At 41.8% G+C, this 24,413-nt stretch overlaps 1 protein-coding gene across 2 annotated transcripts in view; it reads left to right on the forward strand.

Annotated features, from left to right (window-relative positions):
• The window catches only part of DRC8 (dynein regulatory complex subunit 8), a 38,171-nt gene that overhangs the window by 12,940 nt on the left and 818 nt on the right, over nucleotides 1-24,413 (forward strand). For both annotated transcript variants that reach the window (XM_021550473.3, XM_021550475.3), the window contains exons 2-6: nucleotides 14,533-14,617; nucleotides 18,065-18,137; nucleotides 22,062-22,135; nucleotides 23,785-23,827; nucleotides 23,928-23,994. In XM_021550473.3, coding sequence (XP_021406148.1) covers nucleotides 14,533-14,617; nucleotides 18,065-18,137; nucleotides 22,062-22,135; nucleotides 23,785-23,827; nucleotides 23,928-23,994 — 342 coding nt within the window. The remainder of the gene's footprint in view (nucleotides 1-14,532; nucleotides 14,618-18,064; nucleotides 18,138-22,061; nucleotides 22,136-23,784; nucleotides 23,828-23,927; nucleotides 23,995-24,413) is intronic.

The following is a 24,413-nucleotide window of genomic DNA, read 5'->3' on the forward strand; positions in this document are numbered from 1 at the left end:
TTGTCTTCCCCGGAGTCATGTCCAGCGAAATAGTCCTGTACTGGTGGATCGGTGAGGTCGGCCACGTCGAGGAGGTACATGGCAGCGAAGGGGAGCCCCTTGGTGATGGTGCAAGGTGGTTGATGGCAGACGACCGAGACGGTGACCTCGGACCCCGGCTGAAAACACACCACTTCAGGAACGACGGTAACACGGTCTGGTGTGAGCCTGCAATCTCCGAGTATTAACACTGTTACCTCACAATTACGGTAAGGGGGTTCCAGGAACCCAGCGGGAACTCTCACCAGGTCCTCATCCTGGAGAGTCACAGTGATGGAGCTTTTGAGGACCCGGTGAGTGTCTGAATTTAAGTTGCGGGTTCTACGGAAGAGGCGGAGCCCGTCGTCGTGGCTCCGCCAACCCTCCGGAACTGTCCGCTGGGCCACCGGTCCTCCCGGATGGTGGGGAGGCCTGGGCGCTGTGAGGGGCCACTTGTTGTCCTTGCGCGGCCCCTCCCCGCGCTCCGCGACCCGTTTCCCGCCTGCTGATGGTAGGGCATCGGGTTCCTGGGTATTGGTCTTGGGGAGGGTGTGTACGAGTAGTGTGGTTGCTCCGGGGGCCAGTATGGGCAGTTGGCTTGTATGTGGCCCATCTGGCCACACCCGAAGCACCGGATGGTGTTCATCGTCAACATCGCCTCCCCAATCCCCTTACTTACTGCAAGGGCGACAGTGGTCTCGGTGGTGGCGGCTTTCGTGCAGGCCTCCACCATCTGTGCGATGGTGGGTTCGGGGTCCTGAGGTAAAGTCCTTAATATCTTCTTTGTCTCGGCTGTCGCGTTGGTCATGGCCATCTTTCTCAGGAGCTCTTCCCTCGCTGCAGGATGGTCTATCTGCCGGTCGATGGCCTCCCTCAGCCGGTCCACGAATTTTATGAAAGATTCCTCTGGGCCCTGGGTAATAGCTGAAAAGTTCTGGAGGGGGGTTTTCCCATCGGGGATTTTTAACAGTGCCGCTCGGCCAGCCTCCTTGATGTCATCTAGGACCTCCGTGGGTAACAGTATTTGGTCCTCTGGCTGGCTGAACTCCCCCTCCCCTGCCAGGGCTTCTATGGCTTCCTCTCCCTCTCCAATTGCCTCCGCTAAATTGTGTTTTTTCAGAAGAGGCTTGAGGAGCTTTCTCCATTGAATGTCCCACAATAAAAGCTCGGTGGGAGTGAGCAGGGACTTGGCAATATATTTAACGTCATGCTGGACCAATGTATGGCCCGAGAAAGTGAGGTCCAATACATTCTTAAAGAAAGGAGAGTCTCGACCATAGTCTTTGGCAGCCTTCCTCAGTTCTTTAATCTCCACATATGGGAGTTGCTCCCAGTGTGGCCGCTGCCCCCTGGTCCTCACCACAGGTGCTGCGAACGGCCCCAGATCTTTTGCGAATTCCAAATCCCCATCCTTAATTGCCTCTGCCCTGATCCGGGCCCACCCACCTCCCGGCCTAGGTGTGGGCCGGGGGCTGTCGCTGTCCCCATCCTCATCGGAGGATGAGGCAGGACGAGCAAGGGCTCGGACCTTCCCCTTGGCCGGTGGGCTTCGGTGGCATGAAGCCCGGCAGGCCAAGATGGCCTGCTTCCGGCCAGGCCGACTTCCGGTTCCGGTGGCGTGGGAACCAGAAGAGGCCTGAGGGGAGGCGTGGCCAGGCTCACCCACCGGGGCGTGGCCTTCCGGCAGGGGGTTCCCTCCCACCGGGGCGTGGCCTTCCTGCAGGCCGGTCCCTCCCGCCGGGGGCCCACCCAGGGGTGTGGCCATGGGGGCTGGAGGGGCGGGTCCCGACGACGTAACAATCGACGCGGTGGTAGGGGCGGGACCCGACGCAGGGGCGGCACTCGACGGAGGTGGAGCCTGAGGGGGACTGGCAGGGGCCCGAAGGGAGTGAGGAGGTGGAGAGGAGGCGCCATTTTGTCCCTCGGTGGCGGGCTGCTCGGCCATGTGGCCGGCGCCATTTTGTGAGGTGTGGTGACAGAGATCAGGAATCGAATAACATGGTTTTAAACTGGGTACAGGGGTTTGAGGGCTTTGGGGAGAGGAAAGAGTCGCACTGGGATGGCCAGTCCCAGGACGAGGAGAGGACAGAGTGGGGCGGGGAGCAGCAGGGAGACGGCAGCAGCCCTGTGCCTGGTTATGGCAGGATCTGCTGCCCGACCCACCCTTAGGGGAAACCGGGTTAGGAGTGGGGGGGGCGGGATGAAGGTTAGGAGAACCGGGAACCCAACTCTCACCCTTTTGTTTAAATAAAGTGTAAATAGAATGAAAAAGTGGAAAAAAATGCCCCACAGAAAAATTCCCCTTTACTTGTAATGCGTATAACAGTTTCCCAATATTTCCCCAGAAAATAAGAGAAGAAAAATCATCCCTGGAGGTGTCAGGGAAGTTATCGAAAATAAGATTAACAAAAGCCTTAAGGTCCCTCTTTTTAAAAGAAATGTTACCCAAAACAAGGGAGGATTTAACGTGGAGGTAAAAATCCCGCCGGGCAGGAGACAAGCGATTGCCCATTCTCACTGCAGAAAAAAGGAAATCCCCAAAGAGACAAAGAGAGAAACGAAAAGGAAAAGAGACAGGGTCGGGTGCCAGACAGGGCACCAGGAACTCACCACAAAAAGACCGCTGTCAAAACGAAAAAGCCTCTGAGGGGGAGAGGAAGCGCTGCAGGTCTCGTCCCGTTCGGAGTCTGCTCCCAAACTCGAAGTCGAACCAGGACGAGGTGTCTGCAGCCCGCGAGGTAGGCGATCTTCTTCAACGAAGAGCAGCCGCTCGTGGAACTGGCGGCGAACGGCGCTTTTCGTCCTCGGGCAGCCGGATCACAGAGCCGATGCAGCCGAGGAGACGCTCTGCGGCTGACTCCTGAGAGGGGCCAGTCTGTTCGGGCGCCAGTTGAGGCTTCTGGGTCTCTGACCACTCTGCTTGTCAGAGAGCCGAGTCCTCGGAAGCCGGATAGCGTAATGAAATCTTCCTCTATGAAGGCGGGACGGCACACAGGCGGCTTTATTCCAGGAGGGTTTATTGAGGAACAGCAATTCAGGGAGCGAAGGGAAAAACAACCACTCCGGGAGGGAGCTCGCTCTGAGAGCGTCGAACAGGGGGCGGAATCGGGATTATAACGGGGACAAGAGAGGGAGGGTCCAGGCACGAAGCGTTCAGTGAGGGAAGGCTTCGGGGGCAGAGTCAGGGTCGAGTGGCAGGGTTATAACCAATGAGGGTAAGGGGAAAGAGCGGTTTCAGGGAAGGAACCAATGGAGGTATAAAGAACAAAGAATTTTCTAGCACCAAGGGATGACAGACATACTGATTGATAACAGGGGAGGCAGGGAACTACACACCTGTCACCTCCCAGGGTAATTCGGGGGGACAGTTTCCCAAGTCCCCTCCCACAATCCCCCATCATTCTGCACATTCGTGTGACAAAGCATGCTGTTTCACTGTCCTTAATGTTGGCTGTGTGCAATAGCAACTGCTTGGCAACTTGTCTATGGACACCAGGTAGCAGGTGTTCTGTTAGAGCTGGACCTGTGCAAATGACTTCAGGCTTTGTGAAGGCAGACTTAGATGCTAGTTGACTAGCTGCAAAATGATGCTGTGCTTTGCTGGCTGAAATGCAGGTCATAATTGAGACCAATTAGATCCAATTTGGATACATGATTCTTCTTAAGAGTCCTTATTGTGTGCTGCTTCTGAAGTAATAATCTGCAACAGTTGTGACACCTGTGAAACAAGCAGTGTGGGTATGGCTGACTGCTTGGGAAGACAGGCAGGGCCAGGTCCTGAGAGCTGCAGTGGAACATTTCATGCCATGCCTATATTGTTGCTTTAAAAATGTTACAGCTACTTCTGGCATAAAATGTTTGACAGCTTATCAAATGAAAATGTGTGTCACTGTAATCCATGAGTCAGTAGCTTTTTCTGTCCTGTAATACCACTGTAACTTTCCCATCACAGGGTCTTGAGGCCCATGTCATCAAACTTCCAAGAAGTGCAAAAAGGCTAAATGGGCTTGAGGGAAAAAAAAAAACATCTGTTCCAACATTTGACCAAATACTAGGATGAAAAAAGAAGAAACTGGCTTTTCTTCAAGGACTCTGCAACACAAATGCAGAAAGTCTGGGCAAGCAGACTTATGTGAAGTCTGGGAAGAGAGAAATCCCCAGGGCACAGGTAGGTGCTGTTGTATTACAAAAGATGCTCAAGAGGACTGCCAAGTGTTTCTGCTGTAAGTAATGACGACTCCAGATTAATTCAAGACCTAGGAGATTATCCCTAATTTTTATTTGAGGTTTGAGCTTACACAGAGCAGTCACTACACGCATTCCTTCTATTTCCCAGTGTTATGTATTCTCCAGAGGGTATAGACAATAAGATGTATTTTATAGTTCACAGCATGACCCTGCACTATTTACAACAGGGGTGAGGTGACAGTGGGTCAGAACACAAGGAATAGGGTGCTTAAGAAGATAAGGTCAGAGCATTAGGTCTCACTGTTGAATATTTCAGAGCTCAGATTTTGTACTCATGGTGATAAAAGTCTTTAAGCTGTAGCTATAGAGAAAGGTGCAAGACAACTATGAAGTGACACAACAAGGTGCTTGTCACTGGCCATGAACTGTGGTACCCCCAGCAAGAGACTGTGGGGGATGACAGGAGGCCAGCACCAAGGAGCAGGAGCAGAGCAACAGTAAATTTGAGCTGGAGAAGGACTGGGTATTTTGCACTTCCTTGCTACTTAAAGGAGGTAATCACAATAATCTCCCTGCCCAGTGTCATCCTGGCTGGTCAAAATAAAGAGCAGAAAACCTGCCTGTGCAGCTGCATGTGTGGGAATCCAAATTGAATTGCGTTTTCTGGTGGAAAGGTTTCTGCCCACTACCAGCAAAGTAGTGGATGATTACCTCCACTGGAACATTTTCCTTGTAGATGTAAAAGGAATGTTCTAGAACAGCTTAAAAATTACTCATTAGAAAATGTGTCAGAATGTCTTGCAATTTTAATTGACAATGGGCCAACTTTTCTGGTGTTCTTATTTTCCTGGACATGCTGGTAGGTCCAGAACACTTAATCAGTAGGAGAACCTGGAGCTGTAGCCCAGTTCTGGCCCCAGCCTACAAACTTTCAAGACCTGGGCTAGCCCATCTCGGCTATATGCTGTTATGGACCATTGCCTGGGCTTGTGTCAGCTCAGGAATCCCCGCCAGAGTCTGTGTCATCCTAATTGCTTTGAGCTGGAACATGATGCATGCTGCATCCCAGATGCATGGTCATACCAATAAGCCAGCCACTGCACCTCCATTTCTCCTTTTTGGCAGATGTGGATCAAATCCCAAATTCATTCTGTGAAGTAGGAAGAACTCCTTTCATATCATCCTGCCAAACAAACAAAACCAAAATCAAAACCAAACCAAACCAAACAAAAAAACCCTTAACAAAGAACACCCACCCCTTCTGAAAAAAAAAAAAAAAAGAAAGAAAAAAGAAAGAAAGAAATCACTCGCTCATCAAACCTCCGTGCTTCAGGTTTGAGAAGACCGAACTCCATAATAGTATAGTCAGGTAGTATTCCTTGGTAATTTCCCAGGATTGCAGGCTTCTCTGCTGATGCTTATACAGAATGATGGTTCAGTATCTATAGATACATATGCAGATATAGGATGTCTACACAGATTGCGTACAGTAAAACATCAGGGCATATTCTGCTGAGCTTTTCCTGGGATACATGAGGAGCTTGGATTGATATATACCTGTGGTGCATCACTCAGACTAACTGCCTACAGGGAAATGATTTTTTCCCTGTAGTGTAGTTCCCAGGACTGTGTAGATTGAGCTTACCCTCACCAACAAGGTGTTCAGGAACTCTGAGCAGCAGGAAAGAAAGGATTTTCTTCCCCTTGTCTGTAGAGCAAGCACATGAAGAGAGCTAAAAATACAGAAAATTATGGTTTGTTGGTCCTGTCCAATATACAGACAATTTTGTTTTGGAGCAAATATCTCTTGAGGAATTTGCAGAGGTAGCAAGGGTATCCCTCATATTTTGCCCATCTCCATTCTCATAGGCAAATGCGTTACCTGTAGAAAGCCCAGGCAATAGTTGTAGTACCACTCGGGCTTCATGCTGACATACTTTGTATCCCCTGGCTTCAAGAAACACAGAATTGAGAAATGCAGGCTAAGGACAGAGGATGCAAACAGGATCCTGGTCAGGATGTGGGAGTCATGTTTAATAGAGCAGCTGTTGAAGGTGTTACATCATAATGACTCAGGGCAGACAGGTATGAATGATCAAGGACTGCGGCTACAGATCTCTGTGAACTGCTGTGGGCCCAGTCTGCCCAGCACAGGCCAGGGAAAACAATGGCATCTTGCAGGAGTAGCCAGAAGTGACATCATTAAAGTGGGCTTGATAACCAACAAGAATGTGTACCATGAGGGAAAGAAATATTTTTCCTGCTGATGAACAGTCGTGTCTGATTCAGAAGGGAGAGCAGAAGACAGGATTGTCCATGACTCCAGCACCTTTGGAGAAAGATAAGTTGGACGAAAACTTTGTCAATGGTGTATATTCCCTTTCAAATCAGTGACGTTTTAGTATGAACTGTGTTTAGAGGTAGTGTGAACTATGGGTTTGAACACCTTTGGAAATTCTAGGTGATGCAATACATTGACTATGGCTTCTTTCCCTGCTTGATGTGGCATTCTTCGTGTCCTCTTTTGTTCTGTGTTACAATGTCAAGTAGTTTAAGAATTTTTTGAGCAACTAGAAGCTTGACTGCTTCAAGGCAGTTTCTACACTTTGTTTCTCAACAGTTGAATGAATTGTTAATTGCTCCATTCATTTTGTTAATTTTCGTTCCCACATGTATTGAAACATCTGAATCTGTGGTAGATTAGAATGCCATGGCATTTAAAATGCCATCTACTGAACAGTCAAAACCCAGGATAGTATTCAGAATATCTTGTTTCATTAGGTTAAAAGTTACTGGCAACTTGTAACTTCAGTAGTTGCTGCCAACTGACTAGCACAAACTAGATATATTTTACAAATTAATGTATTATTACATTTTTGTACTTCACAGTTGACATGCACAGTTGCTTTATAATGCTTTAATGAATTTGTATACTTCTAAAGGAAGTAAAGATATTTCCATTGTGCTTGGTCTGAACTCTTGTTTTTTTTTATTGCTATCAGAATTCTTTAAAATAATTTCATTTTTGTAGCCAAAACTGGAGTCAAGCTAGTGCTTTCTTTTTACATCACAATTTTGCCCATGTTACAATTATTTTATGTAAAGAAGACAAAAGGAAAAACTGTGTTTAATATTTTTCTGTCTGAATATGAAATAGATTTTGCAGTTTACTTTTCCACAGCCTTCATCAAACTGATGGCCTGTATTTTAACATCAGACATCAAATTATTTACCTGATTTTTTAAAAAGTCTATTTGCTGTTGGAAGGTTTTTTTAATGGTTGTTCACACTAGGTGCCATGGGGCTGTGCAAAGATCATTCTGATTGCTCCACTCTGAAGGTTCCCTCCTGTCTATCTGTTTCTAAATGTAATCCCTTTATTTTTTTTCTCTGTTAGTTTTCCAAAAGGCAGTTACTGTGGTGGAAACAACCAGGTAACTTTTCAGCTCTCACTTGTACTGCCATTAGGAGAAGAGGTGTGACAACAGCGTGAGGTGATGCTCTTGGTCCAAGGTTGCTCGCATTCACAGTGATGGGTGTGGGATTTTGGTTTTGTTGATTCGCACTGGTGATGGGCTTTGCTTCTTATCTGGATGCCACATGGTGTATGCTGTGACAAACATAAGCAATGGGGAGCAATGACCTGGCTAGTTCTCAATAATTCTCAAAAACATGAAAGAAAAAGCTTTTGCTGTTCTTGAGATTTCATTTTTTGTACTTTAGGAATGCTTGAAAGTGACCTCTGTGTAAACCAGTTAAGCTTTTTTTTTCACACAGACTAAAATTCAGATTGCCTGAGTATAATCTGTGATAACATGGGATACCTCTTAGTAGGAGAGAAATCCCTCTCCTGAGTCTGCAGGCCATAGTTTGCATCCCCAAACTGGAGTAGGTGATACAGGCAGTGAAGACACCAGCTTAGTCAATTCTTGGGAACTGACGTATACGAAATTTCATAAAACTATGTATATTATCTCTTCACGTAATCTGAATGTCAAAACTCAGGTTTGCTGTTCAGGAATAGGTTTACCCCTTATTTGGAGGAATCAAGCTCCATAAACCTCTTGTTTTTCCTCAAAATCTTCTTGTTTTGTCCTTTTAGAATGCAAACTCTTCAATGATAACATATCTTAATTACTTAATATGTATCACAAGACACAGTGAAACAACATTGTGTATTCTACAAGCTTGCAGCTTAATCCTATTGTATCTTTTCTGATACCTAATATATGAATATTATACATCCTACTGCAGGTACAGAGTAGAGAAGACAATATTTCTCTTACCTCGATATTTTTAGAGCATGGCCTACAATTGCTGGTTCAGCATATTGGGCTGACTGTACATTTGGCTTCCTCTGAGAAGGAATTGAGAAGGTCACTAAGAAAAAACTTAATTCATGCCTTTTCCTCTATGGAGCAGAAGGATCTTGCCAATAAGTCAGATTCAAGTGGTCTCATGATGATTTTCTCCATGTTCCTGTTCCTCAGTGATTTCCTTAAAACGGTATTAGTTAAATGCTTGTATTGGTTTGAAAAGACAGGAGTCTGTGAAGGAAGGCAAAAGCCTCCTGTGAAATGGAAAAGGTAAAATCCCTCCCTCTGAATTACTACAATTTTAAAAAAGGCTCTCAGGCAAAAATATGGGAATGGAAATAACAGTTCTTTACTAGGAGAAAAACGAAATAAAAAATAATAATAAAAATGTAATTAGTACAAACAAAACTAGTGATGGAGTCAGAAACCTGACACCCTGAGGAGTCAGGGTGTTGACAGTAGTCCAGTTAAAATAGTGGCAGCTCCTCCTGGAGTGGCAGATGAAATGCTGCTGAAGTGGTGATCTCTAGAAGGGTAGAGTTTTCTCTGAAGGTCTTGTAGTAGTTGGGCCTGGTCTTCCTCTGGGAATCCAGCAGAGAAGAAGCTGCTTCTCTGGGAATCCAGCGAAATGGCTGCCAGTGTCCCAAAAAGTGCTGATTTTATGCAGGTAAGAATGCTTGGCTCCTCCCTCTGAGTGAAGCATCTCTCAATGGGATAATGTAACTTTACCAGTCATGCAGTGAGTCATTCAATGGCCCATTAACAGAAGATACCTCCCCAGAGGGAGACATTGTTCTTGGAAGAGGTAAGAAAACTGCCCCACCTCCAACAGCAATAGAATACATGCTTATCTTACAAGCCAGGACATTATGCATGTAAGGTTTTCTTCTTTGGGGTGAGGCAAGATTTCTGAGTTATTTTTATGTCAGCCAAGCTCCCCACACTTCATATGAATTCAACATACATGTTTGTGGCAGAATACTGATATCATCAACAACAATTCATGTTATGAGACCACGCTGGCTTTCCCTTTTTATTGTGCAGACACAATGCCTTGATAAAACTGATGAGCTTATTTGACAGTGTTTGAAAATTCACCTGTACAGGTGATGTTGAGTATTGTGACAGCTTTTGAATATGTTGACCAAGGTGATGGTCCAGTTAGATCTTGGTTAAAAGCTTGATTAGATCTCATAATAGCTCATTGATAACATCCTCAGAGTTTGCATTGTGAAGTCTCTTGCTGTTTTTATTCTTTATATTTGAGCAAATATACATTGTACCTTTCTTCTCATTAGAACTTCTGTCAGTTTTGGAGGTGTTTGGTTTTTTTTGTTTGTTTTGTTTGTGTTTCCTCCCCCCTCCCCAATTCTTATGCCCGTTTCCATTTGTGGCTTTGGGAAAGATTCTGGCAGAGGTCATGTGAAACAGTGTCTGCAAACATCAAAGGCAAATCTATTATGGTTCTTAGTTTGTCTCTTTCATCCTAAAAGCACGCCTAGAGTGGTCATAGGAGCCTTATAGAAGTGTTGGAGTAGAGTGGAGAGGGTGGTTAAAAACAAGAAGTTGCATCTGGTGAGCAGAAATAGAATGCTGACAGAAGTTGAGTGTGGATTGCAGTGGATTTAAAGATGCACGTTTTTTCGTGTGGCTGCCTGCACAGTAACATCCTCTCTTGTGTCAGCTACCTTCTTAACAATGTTTCTTTTTCTTCATGGCAGTCTTTGTATCTCATTCCCAATTCAGCTGACAGGACCAAGGTTGCTGCCTACTTTTTTTGGTTGAAAGAATGGCTAGTGGAAAAGAGAAGGAATGGTGCTGAGTATAAAGCCACTGATAAGATTTTGTACTTCTTTTTGTACTTCTTTGTACAACTTTGTACAGTTGATAAGCCCTAGTTACTGGATGGGGAAATCTACAAAAGAGTTGTTGATAACAGCACTTAAAATAACACTAGAATAACAATGTAAATGATTCTGAAACTGTCCTGGTTGTGTCCCTTGTCCCTTCAGACTGACAAGTTCCACAAGGCAGGCCCACATGAGAAAGGGTTCCTGTCAGCAGAGACTTCAGGGGCTTCCTCACATCTGCCTGTAGTCACAGCATGGTACCATAGAAAGAGGATGGAGTAATTAATAATTAATAAGATATCTACATGCATATAGGAGCTTAAATATAAAATTGACAATATTTATTAAAACACACCTAAATTAATGTTTATAAAGACTAATGTTTCAGGTGTGTGCAGCAACACAAAGTAATAAAATCAAGTCCACTGGTACTTCTACAAATCAACCCTTAATTTTACTCTTTTAAGTAGTGTAAAAAGAGTTTAAAAGTGTTTCATAATGCAAATAGTTCATTAGGATGCATTGGGACTAATCTTTTCCTGTGAGCAACAGACAGATGCTGCTCCCCAGCATTTTAGTGATTGTTTAATGCTGGACTATCTCTTATGATAACTCATTTTTTCTCTTTAGTGAAAGAAAGGGTTGGCTTTCTGAACCATCTGAGCAGCTGGCCCCTAGGAAGGAAAGAAAGCAAGCTAATCCATTAAGTGAATGGTAGAATCTAGCAAATTGTATCAACTAGAAATCCTTTTTAAAAATTCTCATTACTCAAGAGTCTGGCAGAGCCACATCTAGCTAAGTGGTTTATGTTCCCTACAAAGTCTGAAAGTGTGGTCTATGAAGAAGAAATGTCACAACTGAAGCAGGTATTCTGCTTAAGGGCTGCTCAAATGGGCCTCAGAGTGCTAGGGAACAGTCTGGGCAAGCTGAAGAGGAACAATTCATTCTTCAAGAACCACCAGAATTGACTTGGGAGTCCCAGTTCTCTGTCAGTCTTACTTAACTGGCACTATTGAGAATTTTATCTAGTTCACACTAAACAAAATGGGAAAATAGCAAAGGATTGTATAGGAAAGAAAACCTGATAGTGAATACATTTTCAGTTAATGTATTTATTTGAGAAATAGATTTTAGGACATTTTTTCTTCTTATTGCATTTGTGATAGGAAAATAAATTAGGATGGGACAATGTTGACAAGTATCTCAAGCATTTTAACAGCATAAAAATGGAAATAATGCATCATGCCTACAGTATTTCTTTGAGTGAATAAATAGATGTTGCTATAGGAATCCTTTTTGGCATGCTATATTTCAATGTTTATTTATTTACTCCATTACAAGAAGTGAGAAAATTCTATCCTTGACACTGTATATTGTTTTTCTAGTTTGTAGAATAAGTGAGTGAAATCTTTTTCTGTTAGAGTGTAGATATTCCTGTTCTGAAAGACTGCTAGACCACTGTCCATGAAACTTACATTGATCTACCCATGGTGGAGAGTCTCCTTGTACAGAATGATTTCAGTACATTAAAGCACCACATCCACTGAGTTAACTGTGGTGTCTGATCTCTTGATGCCCCTCTTGAATCAGTAATTTTAAAACTTAACCTATTTCTTATCCTGGGGTTGGAATCCGTGTACTTTTCCCTCACAAGGAAAGGTTTACAGTGAATTGTATAAATTTTCAGATAAACAGCTTTGCCAGCCTGAACTATGTTGAGCATCTTTGGCTTTCATTCCTGGAGGAAAGACAACAAATATAGCCTGTAGCTTATTGCGAGTTTACTCATCTCACAAAGAGTCTTTGAAAGGACAACAGTATATTATGTTTTCTTCCAGGGATATGGCTCTTAGTCACAACTTCCTCTTGGTTCTTGGAAGAGATACAGATTATCTGGTACCTAGGTTAAATCAAGTTCATCCCATTTGAGGCCTTTTCTTTATCAGATCTCTTCAGAAGGTAAGATTAAAGTATACTATCTTCATGGAAAAGAGCTTGGAAAGGCTGGGTGCTTACAGAGTACCAGCACTAAAAATCTCTCCCTGCCTTCTCTTGGCTAATTTTTATTTCTACAGAAGACTCATATACCATGCCAAGAATATACAGCTATAAATATTCCTTCAATGTTTCTCTATTGCAAGTTGTAGTGTACAATTGAAGCGCCTGATGTTAAGAACTAAACTCTGAGTCTACATGGGAGACATGATGCAAGATTCTTTGAAATAACCAGAAAAAAAAAACCCACCAAAACTTTTCTACAAGGAATCAGGTCCACTTAGATTTAACTAGGTGTTTTTTTTTTTTTTTTTTTTTTTTTTTTTTTTTTAATAATTAAAAGTTAATTTTACTGGCACATAGGCAGAGAAAAAGTAGGCATTATTGTCAGGCTGTGAAAAGGGTACAGTTTGTCCTGTGCCTGGGGACTGCATAGGACTTCTCATCCTCAGGGAGCTCCAGTCTCCAGTCCATCACACACATACCTGCCCATGCTTCCACTGGGGCATAAAGTTAGGGAGAGGAATATAGGATATGTTCCTACTTATATTCTCCTTGTCTATCCTCTGGGGACTTCAGTACCAAATACAGATGGAAAGCAGGAGTCAGCTGTAGCTTTATGAGGGGATGCACCTTTCTTCTACTTGCAGAAGATGTTCCTAATATCAATCCACTGTTGTATTGAAGTGCTTTGTAGCCAGCATTGGGCTGGCCTTGGCCAGCTGCCAAGCACCCTTTGCAGCCTCTTTCTACCCTTCTCAGCTGCACAGGAGAAAAAACCACAATAAAAAAGCTCATTGGTCGAGATAAGGAGGAGATCACAAAGCCAATGTGTCATTCAGCTGTGTTCAGTTCTGATACCCTTTGTCAGCAAAGTGGCATTTCTGTCATGAGTGCAAGAAGGCAAATGAAAAAAATGCACACTACAGCCCCAGGGGTTCCCAAACTATTTGGATTGTAGAAAACTAGGTATAAATTTGTTGTGTCTGTAGAAAACAGATCTGGTGTCTTAATGTTGGCCTGAGCTGCTCAACAGCACGTAAGGCCACATCAGCTAAAGAAGGAAATATATTGTCTATTAGAGGAGGGTTTTGTTTTAGTTATTATATTGAAAATACAGAAGACAAGTATGAAAATGAACAAGTGTTCCTCATACCAATCTCAATTTGGCTGTCATTCACATTTTCCTTCTGGAATCTCTGTGGAGGCTTGGAGGCTAGCTTAAGAAATGCTGTCTCATGGGTTGCAAAACATAGTTTGCAAAACAGAGTTTGGGACCAAGGGACCAAGAAGTCAACTTCATGTCACTTTGTTTCCTATATTCTGTCATTTGAAGTCAAACTAATAAATGGAATACCAGTTCGCTATTTTTTTTACCCTGGCTTTCTTGCCAGGGAGATTTCCTTTTGAGATAGACCCATTCCCCTCCTTATATTTTTTCTTCAGAATTTATTTCCTGATTCTTAGCTTGCTCCAAGAATGCAATTTCTGGCTTATGTGAGATATATCTGTGATAACTAGTGGTTCTTCTTTCCCCATTCTTTGAGATTGAGATACAAAAAGCAAATGCAGAAAATTACACCTTCTCCTTTGCTGAGATTGTCCTTCCTTTCCAAACTCTTACTATGAATTATTTACCATGAGCCATATTCATTGTGTACAGATCTTATACATCTTATCTCTTTATCCCTGGTTCTCAGCTTTTCATACATCATGACTGAGTGGACATGAGAGCACTTACGTTTTCCTGGATGCAGGAACCTGGATGAAGTGACAGCCCCATCTCAGGGCAAGTGTGGTCCAATGTTTGCTTTGCTCCTTCCACTGGCACAGTGGCAGCCAGGGAGGGCTCAGGCCTGTGGTCTAGGGTGAGCTGTGGCACACTCTGGGCAGAGTCCCACCCAGGCAGCTGTGTGTTCATACACCTGAGGCATACCATTGCCAGCAGGCTTGATGTAGCTGCAGAGCCATAGCAAGGCAATATTACTAATATAAATGACAGATCCTGCATTTAGAGTGGAGGTTTTTCATAACTTCTGCTTTTTCAAAGTATCTTTCCTGTCTGCTCTTTATCAGTTTTGGTGTTTCTGCTGTCGTAAGTCCCAAATTGGAAATATATTAGCTGTAACAGCTCAGTGAATCATTCTTTATGTTTCTTTTTGCAGATGGCCTAGTAGCTGAAATTGAGAAAAAGATTACAGAAGCTTTTGAGGTGTTTGACCGTGAATCCAATAAAACTGTGGATGGCAGGTTTGTAAATATATTCACAAATATATTACAGAATCTCAATAGAGATAAACAGCTCCCTAAACTGGCATCTGCTTTACCAGAAAATGTCATAGAATCAGTTCTTTTCACCCTGTTGGACAAGTATGTTTGTAGTGGATAGACCTTGGATGGATGCCTAAATATTCTTGGATGCTTTTAATTCTGGTATTTTTAAAGTTTGAATATTTGACAGTGCTACTTGAACTTAATTTTAACATAAACATTCATACACGTATAACTTATGTTATAAAATGCATAAACCACATGTTTATGTCTCAGGGAGCAGGCTCTGAGGTTATAAGCTGTTGTCATGAAAGTTTACTGAAGTAGTTTTTCATATTTATAATTACTATTTTCAAAATAATATAATTTTAATTATAAATCAGTTATTGAATAGAAACACTACAATGGAGTGTGAGAACTGGTGAAATGTTGTCATTAGACATTCTGCATGAAGACAAATTGAAAAACATATTTAAATGTTCTGAACAGCTTTTCTGTATTACAGAGAGGAAATGGAGGTGCAAAATATTTACGTGATGGTTGTAGCAATGCATGTTTACTAACGATTCTAAATGTAAGAAATTGCAGGTATTCCATAGAAGTAATGGTTTTTCAGCTATACCCGATGGGGAGAATATCAGGATATGTCTCCATACTCAGTATAGTTGCTGTTCCCTTGTCCGTAGGGCTCTGCAGGGGAGAGTGATCTCTTAAAGCTCTTAAATCTCTTGGTCTGTGCCCAGGGAGGAGCCTGATGACCAGGGCTGGAGCTGTCTCGATGCCCCCTGGTGCCCTGCTCCTGGCTGGACAGTAGGGTGAGCCCTGGCTGCCCAGCCTGGGCAGAGCCCCCACCAGTACCACCCCCAGCCCTCACTGCATCATGGCCTACTCACTGCTTGTTTGTTTGTCTGTAGTCTTGGCATCTGCAGTCTTGGTTAGGCAGCTGTAGAATTTTCTCCACTTCTCACTCTGTTATATATGGATATACAGCTTGGGAGCATATTACAACAATGAAATGATACAAGTAGACTTTTAAAAAAATGTATTCATTCAGACAGGGGACATCCAAAAGTCTATTTAATGTAGTAAATGCACAATTTCACATTAATTTTTGTGTAGTACGGGTACAGACAATGAACAAAAACTTACTGTCTAATTATACCTAGGTTCATATTGCAGAACTGTATCACAAATGGGATTATTAATGGCTGATTATCTTGTATCAGAAGGTGGCAGCACAGCACAAGTCTTAACCACAATTGTAGCTTTATCAGTGTTAATGCCTGAAATATCAGATATCCATGAAGAAAGGAAAATGATACTGGTTTGACAAGCCAACATAGGTATTCCATGACTCCTAGTACAAATTAGTAAGAAATTAAGCACTAGGAAGATGGTATTTTTCATTAATATTTCATGTTCTTCAGTCAAGGACTTTTGTGATATTGCAAATATTGTTATTAAAAGTGTTATATGTAAAGTGAAAACCATGACCCAAAATTGTCATTGCATCTGTGTTACAAAACTTGTATGATCATAACTTTGATTTAAACTATTGTTTTGTATTCTAGTAACTACACAGCAGAAACTGCAGCTGCTGAACTAAGTGAGAAGAAGGGGCTGGGAGCAAAATAGTTTCCTATCAGGTCCTTTAAACTCCATGTTATTACCAAATGGGTCCTGACTTTTTTTACCACAAGCACTTCAAGCAAAACCCTCATGCTGGCATGCAGGCAGACTGCCAGATAGAGCATCCAGCAGTGCCAGATTTTGCAGACTCTTCTAGGGTCTGACTTACCTCAGACACATCACAGTTCTGCTGGGTGTGAGTGAAGTGGGGCAGGAGGGTGATGGCAGCATTCCCATTCCTGGCAGTCTGTGAGAGCAGAAACAGTGTGGGACAACAAGGACGTAGGATTTGTGTTGGATGTTGCTCTGGTGGAGGCAGGGAATAATTACAAGTAGCTGGAAAATATGAAGGAGTGCAGAAGTGAGAACAACAAATGCAATATTAGACATACTAGAAGTAGGATTATGGACAAGGATTATGTCTAAATGAGTGACCTCCCTGAGGCCATTAGCCATTCACACCCACAGGGGCAGGGTCATTTGAGTAGATGGTTTAATTTCATAACACATGGATGTGTGGGATTTGGTTTTGCTCTGTAACTAGTTTTGTGCAGCCAGCCTTTTTCTCTCTTTTGTATATTGTAGTGCTTCTCATGTTTTCAGTCAGAATGGGAACTCCTTGGGACCTGTCCGAGGAGGTCATAGACTTATAAATATAATTTTGCATGTGTTTAGTGTGCTGCATTCAGGGCCTTACGGTTGTAAGAAGATTTTACAAAAATCATTCCTGCTTGTACTACCATTTTTATTAGGCAATCTGATTTTTGCACAAAATGGAAAAATTTACCACTGGTCAAGATGAAGGAACCACAGAGGTTTGGATCATGAAAACCACTGGCACTGTGAATAGATATTCAAATGTGCTTAAATTTTTGTGTTGTTGAATTGAATTGTAAGTCACAAGCTTTATTAATGCTTCTGTTATTTTTATTAAATCATACCATAAGTCTCATTAAAGCTTCATTACAGCCTTACAATAATTTTGTTTCTAGTCTGTGACATTGTTCATCTGAGACAACTTTGAGGCACTGCCAGTTTGGTCAGAATTTTATTTAGAGCCTCAGAACAGCTGCACCAGGTTCAGCAGTAAATGCAAGCTATGAATATATTTACAGCATAAACAGAGTGGTGATAAGCCACTTTGTTGCTCTGTTTGACTCTCTGAGAGCACAGGATGGACATACAGGGCTGCCTTCTTCCTCACCTTTTGTAATTGTTCTTTAATGCAGTTAGAATTTGTATCTTTATAGCATTTAATGGAAGTATGTATTTTATTTGTTACTTTGCATCTCAGTAGATTTTCAAGTGGTTTGTTAACTACAGATATATAGACTTTACTGAAAAACATTACAATTAGAGAACAGCAATGTAAAAGTAACTTGCGCACAGTAAGTGCAAGTGCAACACAATAGTAAAGAATCTTTTAGTGAAATTGCAAGAACAATTTCAAGGAGCTTCAGAATATTTTCTGTCCGAAAAAGCAGACATTCCTTACTGAGGCATCAACTTAAAATTCCAAATAGATTTTCTTGTGTGCCTTTATGTGCACACCCCTATATGCAAGCTCTGAATTGGTATCTGTATTCTCAAAAGTCTTGTATTGCAGACTTATTAACACAGATCCTTCCTTCCTTCCTTCCTTCCTTCCTTCCTTCCTTCCTTCCTTCCTTCCTTCCTTCCTTCCTTCCTTCCTTCCTTCCTTCCTTCCTTCCTTCCTTCCTTCCTTCCTTCCTCTCTCCCTCCCTCCCTCCCTCCCTCCTTTCCCTTTCCCTCTTTTCTTCTTCTCCTCTCTTTCAGAGAGATTGGTTGCATTATCAGGTCACTGGGTTGCTTCCCAAATGAGGCAGAAGTACAGGAACTACTTGCAAAGGTAAATATTTCGATCTACTTTATTTTTTTTTCAGTCTTCAACTTGCAGAAGTTTGGCCCTTCTACCTTGCTGAATGGGAAATCTAAACTCTTTTCCAAGATGTTGGAAGTGTCATGGAAGTGTTTCCAGCAGACAGTCTTGTAGTTTGCCCTGAATCAGTTCTTTAGGCTGATGAGGTAGCGATGTGTTAAAATGAGGAGTCTTTGACTCTTTTTTGCCCAGAAAGGGACTGTGACACTGTGCCAAGCTGGAGGGACATTTTTAGAAAATGGAGGAAAAACTGACTGATGAAAAAGAATGTCCTAAACCTCAGTCAGATATCCAAACTCTAACCATCTCCCTCTTTTGGACATGCCATGGAAACACATTGCAGGGTTAGGTAGTAAAAATTAGTTCTTGAGCAGGTGTTAAAATTAAACATCAGATTCAAAAAATACCTAGAGGGAAAGCCTGCCATTTTTTGAACTAGGTCCTGTTATTGCTGCCTTATAGCAACCTTTCAACATTCTGTCCTTCATGAGGTCTTTCTCAGTCTTGGGATTTCTGAGTTATAGGTTAGAATCTTTTCTTACTTGATTGCTTAAATTTGTAAATCAGGCTTCAGGACATGAAACATCATAAAACCTAGTGGTCCTCTCATTCTCCCAGTGATAGACAGGGTAAGGTAAAGAAATTACATTTCTCCACATTCTTTTCCTATACTAATTTTTGTCTCCTTTCATCATGCTTGTAATAGAAAAGTGGTGTGCTGGTGCCTTGGCATTGTGTAATTAATAAATAGGACAAAGAAGTGGGAAAAAGAGTTCATATTCTTTTTGCAAATGGGCACACTGCTTTAAGGAGTGGACAGTGCTGGAGCTGAGAGGTGGGGGTAAGGATTTTTCTCCTATTCTTGTGTAGGTTAGGATGCTGGGAATTGATATCTCATACTGTTTTCTTCCTGCTCCAACAAAAATTTGGATAGTTGCAGTAGTAGTGTCTTCTCACTAGGCTTGTCTGGTCTCTTGTAGATCTGAATTTAGTGTGAGAAGTCTTGCACTAAGTCTTGTGAAAATGATGCAGCTGCTTCAGATGAGGAAGTGCAGAGATCCACTAGAGGAGAAAGCTCTTTTAACTTGATACTGCAATCTGTTTGCTCTGGTTCTGTACTCTCAGAACCAGATTGTCTCAGCTCCCACTGACAAACAAGACAAAATGGAAAGAGAAATTATGGTGCTTAATATAGATGAGGTTTTTAGTGTCCCACAGTGACTTTTCTTTACAGCAAATGAACAGTGCAACTCCTCACTGAAGATACAGATTTGTGAAAAGGGGATGCCTTGACAATCCTGTTCAAGTCCAGGGGAACCAGGAGAATTTAAGGCCTGCCTCATCCTCTGGAAGGGATTGGACTTTTTTTTTTCCCCCCAGTTTTCAATATTACTAAAAATGTGAGATAAGTAATACATAAATAGTACAATGCAATGTAGCTATGAGGTCGAAGATTCTTGAGATATAACAGTGTAACATGTATGAAAATGCTGATTATAAGAATATTAAAATACAAATACTGCAAGAAGAAAGAATACATTCAGAGTGATGGTTAACCTTAAAGAACACTGCACTAGCAAATAAATAGCAAATAATGTTTCATGGTGCTTGTAAATGAAGCTTTGGCATAGGTACATAGAACAACACTATCTTCTTGTGGAACCCTTCATATATTATGATAATCACATAATTTATGTAAGATGGCACTGTAATTGGCTGTAGTAATACCATTTTATCTTAATCTAGATAAGGTAAAAATTCTTTCTGTTAGCCAGTTTGTAACCAAGCTATTTCCCCAGTATTGTTGCCCATTTCTGTTTCTCACTACGTGTCTCTGTCATCTCATCTTCCTATTAGCCTTACTGTTAAACTAGCACATACTCCCATCATGTTATTAATATCTGCAAAAGCAGTATTCATATAATTATGTAATCTCTATAAATTAACATATAACATTTCTTATATTGCCTTATACTCAATTTTGTACTTAATATCATATCTCTAGGGTACTTAATATCATATCTCTAGGCTTACTTACAAAGATAAGATTAAATGCTAAATCTAGAGATGGTGGAAACTTACCTAAGGGTTACTACAATGCCTGGAGTTCGGTACAGTGCTCTGCCTGGTAACTCTGGAGGATGTTTTTGTTTCTTTGTATTTCAAGTACCCCAGTATTATGGCTGAAAGAACAGAGATACAAAACATAATAGGTGCTACAATACAGTTGTTGTGGGAGCTGTGGATGTACTCAAAGGAAAGGAATAGAGTGAAACTCACAGAGTCTGAACAAGCAAATACTGTTACTGTGAAAAGAGGAGGAAATACAGAAAAAGAAAACGTGAATTAGAAATGAGGTGTAGAGTGAGCATGAGGAAGAGTAAGAAGTGATAGAAATAGGATTAATTTTAACTGCTCAAGATGCTACTGTATCTATAGACACTCTGAAATGGAAGCTGTTTGTTCCATGTCAGAGGAAGGTGAGGTTGCTGATCACCTCCCAGGACAAAGTTTTGCCAGGTATTTTGTTACATATTTTCAATCAAGCAAGCAGCAAAACAAGTGATTCTGTAATGGTAAAAGGTTCCATTTGGTTTAGAATGAAGCATGCAACATCTTTATTTCCTTGCTGAAGATCCTTTATGCTGGGCTCACCAAATAGAAGGCAAATGGCTGTCTTGCCCCTTCCAGAACACTGGAAAAGAGCATGCAGCAGCAGTTACATCTTTCCATTTAAGCAACTGGATGTATAAGGAGCTGCCCCAGCTATGACCCAGTGTCCAGGAGGAAGATTCCTTACTAAACTTTTCCTGGCTCAGTTGTAAGATATGAAATCAGTGCCTGTTTGAGTTTTCTTTCAATCTCAGCTGTGTCTCAGGGGGCCTAGCAACCTCAAGGCATGCATCCAGTTTCAATACAGACAGGAACAGGCTAGCTCAATTAACAGGGCTCCTTTTGCAAGCAAAACTTGAAATTTTCAGGGAAGGGATGCACCCCAATGACAGAGAGCTGTTTTTTACCTTGTTGCTTATCTCCTGTGGAATTATAGGAATGCATTGAGAATGCTGCTAGAAATCCCCAGCATTTTGGGACTAATTTGTTTGCTGTTTTGGGTAGCATTTTATAGGCTGCCTTATGGCTGTTTTGGTTTGCCCTGACTCAGTCTTGTCTGCCACTCTGGTCCTTCCCCTGACAACTCTCTTTAACTATGAAACATGAAAGCAACAGAGTCTATCGTTAAGGTGCATTGACTGGAGATATATCCAAGCTAGCCAATTAAATATGCCCAGAAACATCCTTGAGTGTTGAAGCCAGCAGGCACAAAGCAGCTCATGCCCAGCCTGGTAAATGCTTTATGTAAAGGGCTGCACCAAGCATCCTGCTGGGGAGAAGTCCAAGCCAGCATCTGCTGGGCTAAATGTTGGGTGGCATAGTTCAAAATCATGCCAAGGGAACATGCTCATGGTTTGCTGTAATGAGTGTTCCCATTACACTGCTTGGGAATGCTCCAGATCCTGATAGACTTTACTGATACGGCTTCAGCGTGAATGTTTAAACCTCTGCTGAGTTATTGTGGCAGGTAAGATCAGTTCCTCGGTGTCCAGTTCCTTTGCATGAATGGTTTTGAAGCACAAGAGGGCAATACTGAGTTGCTGCAAGTGTCTGGTAGCAGACCTGTATTTCCCTGGGATATTAGTTCTTCCTTGAATCTCTTTCTATTTGATCACAAGCTTTTCACTCAGATGCTATGGTGCCATATGATATTAAAGACCTGATATAAATATCCAAAGTCTAATGCTGTAGTTTTAATGCAGGGATCACCCCAATTTTCTGTTTTTTGGGTTAGTTTGCTAATGAGTCATATACACTGCCACACTTAAATTTTATTTTTAGATTGAAGAACCGGATGGATTCGTTCATCTGGAAAACTTTCTTCGAGTGATGACAGAAGTTCTACTTGACAGAAGGTAATGGAAAGTGAATTTTATGTGTCTGTAGTTTAGTCCAGATTGACAGGGTTGATCCTGAAAAACAGAAATTTTATGTAACTGGAAGGAGTATAGATCTTCTTTGTTATTTGAACTCCTTTTACATTAGCTATATAGATTTTGTTTCAAAATTAGTTCATCTACATTAAATTATGTTGTACTGATGATATACGTAATACTAACTTATAATCATAATTGTGATAATATGTAGCTTTTTAAAAAAAATTGAATCAAAATTGCTATTCAACACACTTTGTATACCTCTGAAATATTTTGCATGCAAATTAAGGTCACAACTATTGCTTTCTCTGAACATATGAGTTACAGTTACTGAGAAACACTGAGTGTTACAGTGTATTCTAAAGAAGTTGTGCAAACAAGCTTCATATTTATGTCTCAAAATGGCTGCCAGGTAGAGCTGAACAATTAGCACTCTAAAAGACTGCTGATCTAGAAGTGATCACAAACGTGCATAGAAGTCTTTGCACATCCACAAGGACTCGTGCTATTTTGACATTTTACACTAAAGCAAGATTACTTACAAGGAGTTTAATTTTAAAGATGGTAGTCAAGGCTTTTGAGAAACTCAGTCTTGTGCAATCCTGAGAAGTTATTTTGCATATAGAGGGCCTTTGGTAGGAGGGTGTTCTACATATGAAGTAGCTGTGGCTCCACACTGATGTTCAGAAAATGATGCCTTGCTGCTCTGGGCTCTTCTCCTCCTCCTCCTCCACACCCTCTTCATGCAAGCTCACACACACACACACACACACACACACACACACACACACACACACACAAACACACACACACACACACACACAGATACCTCCTGCACGCTTTCCCCAGGCTAGTGCAAGCTTGTCAAGACCCACTCCATCTTCTGGGGCACTGTCCATAGTTCAGTTAAGCAAGGGTACATGAGATTTGGATAATAAAATCCAAGGCTTCTTAGAACATTTGATTTTTAGATAGTAAAAGACTGAGGCAGGTTCGGACAAAGCAGTCAAACAGTTAGAACTTCCCTGGAGCTCCTTCTCTTTAGTATTCTGAGGGTTTGGGGTAAACCTGCTGGGATATGGAAAGTCTCCATTGCTGCCCTGAGCTTTCTTTCCTGCTCCAAAATCAAACATGAATATGCATGCATAAACGTGCCCAGTTCTCCCCTCTCTCTGAAATTGTTAGTGACAGACCTTTTATAGCTACCAGCCTCCTTTGCTCATCATCAGCTCATTAGGCTGCCCAAATCCCACTAGGTGATCTGTTGTCTAGTTACCAGCCTACCTGGACAAAACTTTGTTTTCTTGGTTTGTCCATTTCTGTTCAGTGCACTGGCTTTGTGGAATGATTCATCTGTTGCTGATTCCTGCTAACCCACCAAGCCAGCCCAGACATGCAGAAGACATTAATCTGGCTCCTCAGCACATGGGAAATTAAACAGTAGTACAACAAAAGATGTAAGAGTTAAATATATGCACAGTTCCAAAAGGTCAGGCTGCAATTAAATGTTTGATAGACAAAACTTAGTAAATTCTCATAGAATATAAGCCTTCCTTTCCCTTAGTACTCGTGTTTAGTTTTTTCAGAACACTGGCAGTTACTTAACTTTTCTGATTCCATGGTTTCAGATTCCAGCCTATTCCAGAAGATGTTATTCTACATGCATTTGAGGTCTGTAACAAAATATTCAAGTACCTAATTGCTGGGAAGAAGTTTCTGCTTTTTGATACAATAAGCTTAAAACCACAAGTTTTATTCTTTTTCTTTAAAGGCTTTGGATGAGAATAAATGTGAATATATTACCAAAGAGGACCTGGTCAAACATTTGACTGAAGAAGGTAACATGACTTCTGTAATATCAATATTTAAGTAAAAAGCATTACATAGTATATGGTACCTTGAGGTCCTCACCCTGCAGGCCAAAACCTGCAGGAGTAGATACATTGTCTTCAAACAATGCTGTTGCTGTAATGAGTGGTTACAGACTAGGACGTTTCACTTGTCAGTGATGCAGGGAAAGAGCATTTATCTGCCTGCTTGCAGACATTATAAAATAGAGATTTTTATTCTTATCCTTATCTGTAATTCAATTATGTCCGGATATTTTGTGATTCTGTGCACACCTCTGTGCTCACTAAATATGTGACTCTTTTGCTGTCCTGTAAAATTGCAGCTTAGATTTCTGGATGTTTCAGTGGTTTCAGTGCTCATTATCTTGATCTTAATTCTAGAGCTGCATGCAAACAAAGAGATTCAA

The sequence above is a fragment of the Lonchura striata genome, chromosome 3, assembly GCF_046129695.1.
Source record: "Lonchura striata isolate bLonStr1 chromosome 3, bLonStr1.mat, whole genome shotgun sequence".
Taxonomy (NCBI): domain Eukaryota; kingdom Metazoa; phylum Chordata; class Aves; order Passeriformes; family Estrildidae; genus Lonchura; species Lonchura striata.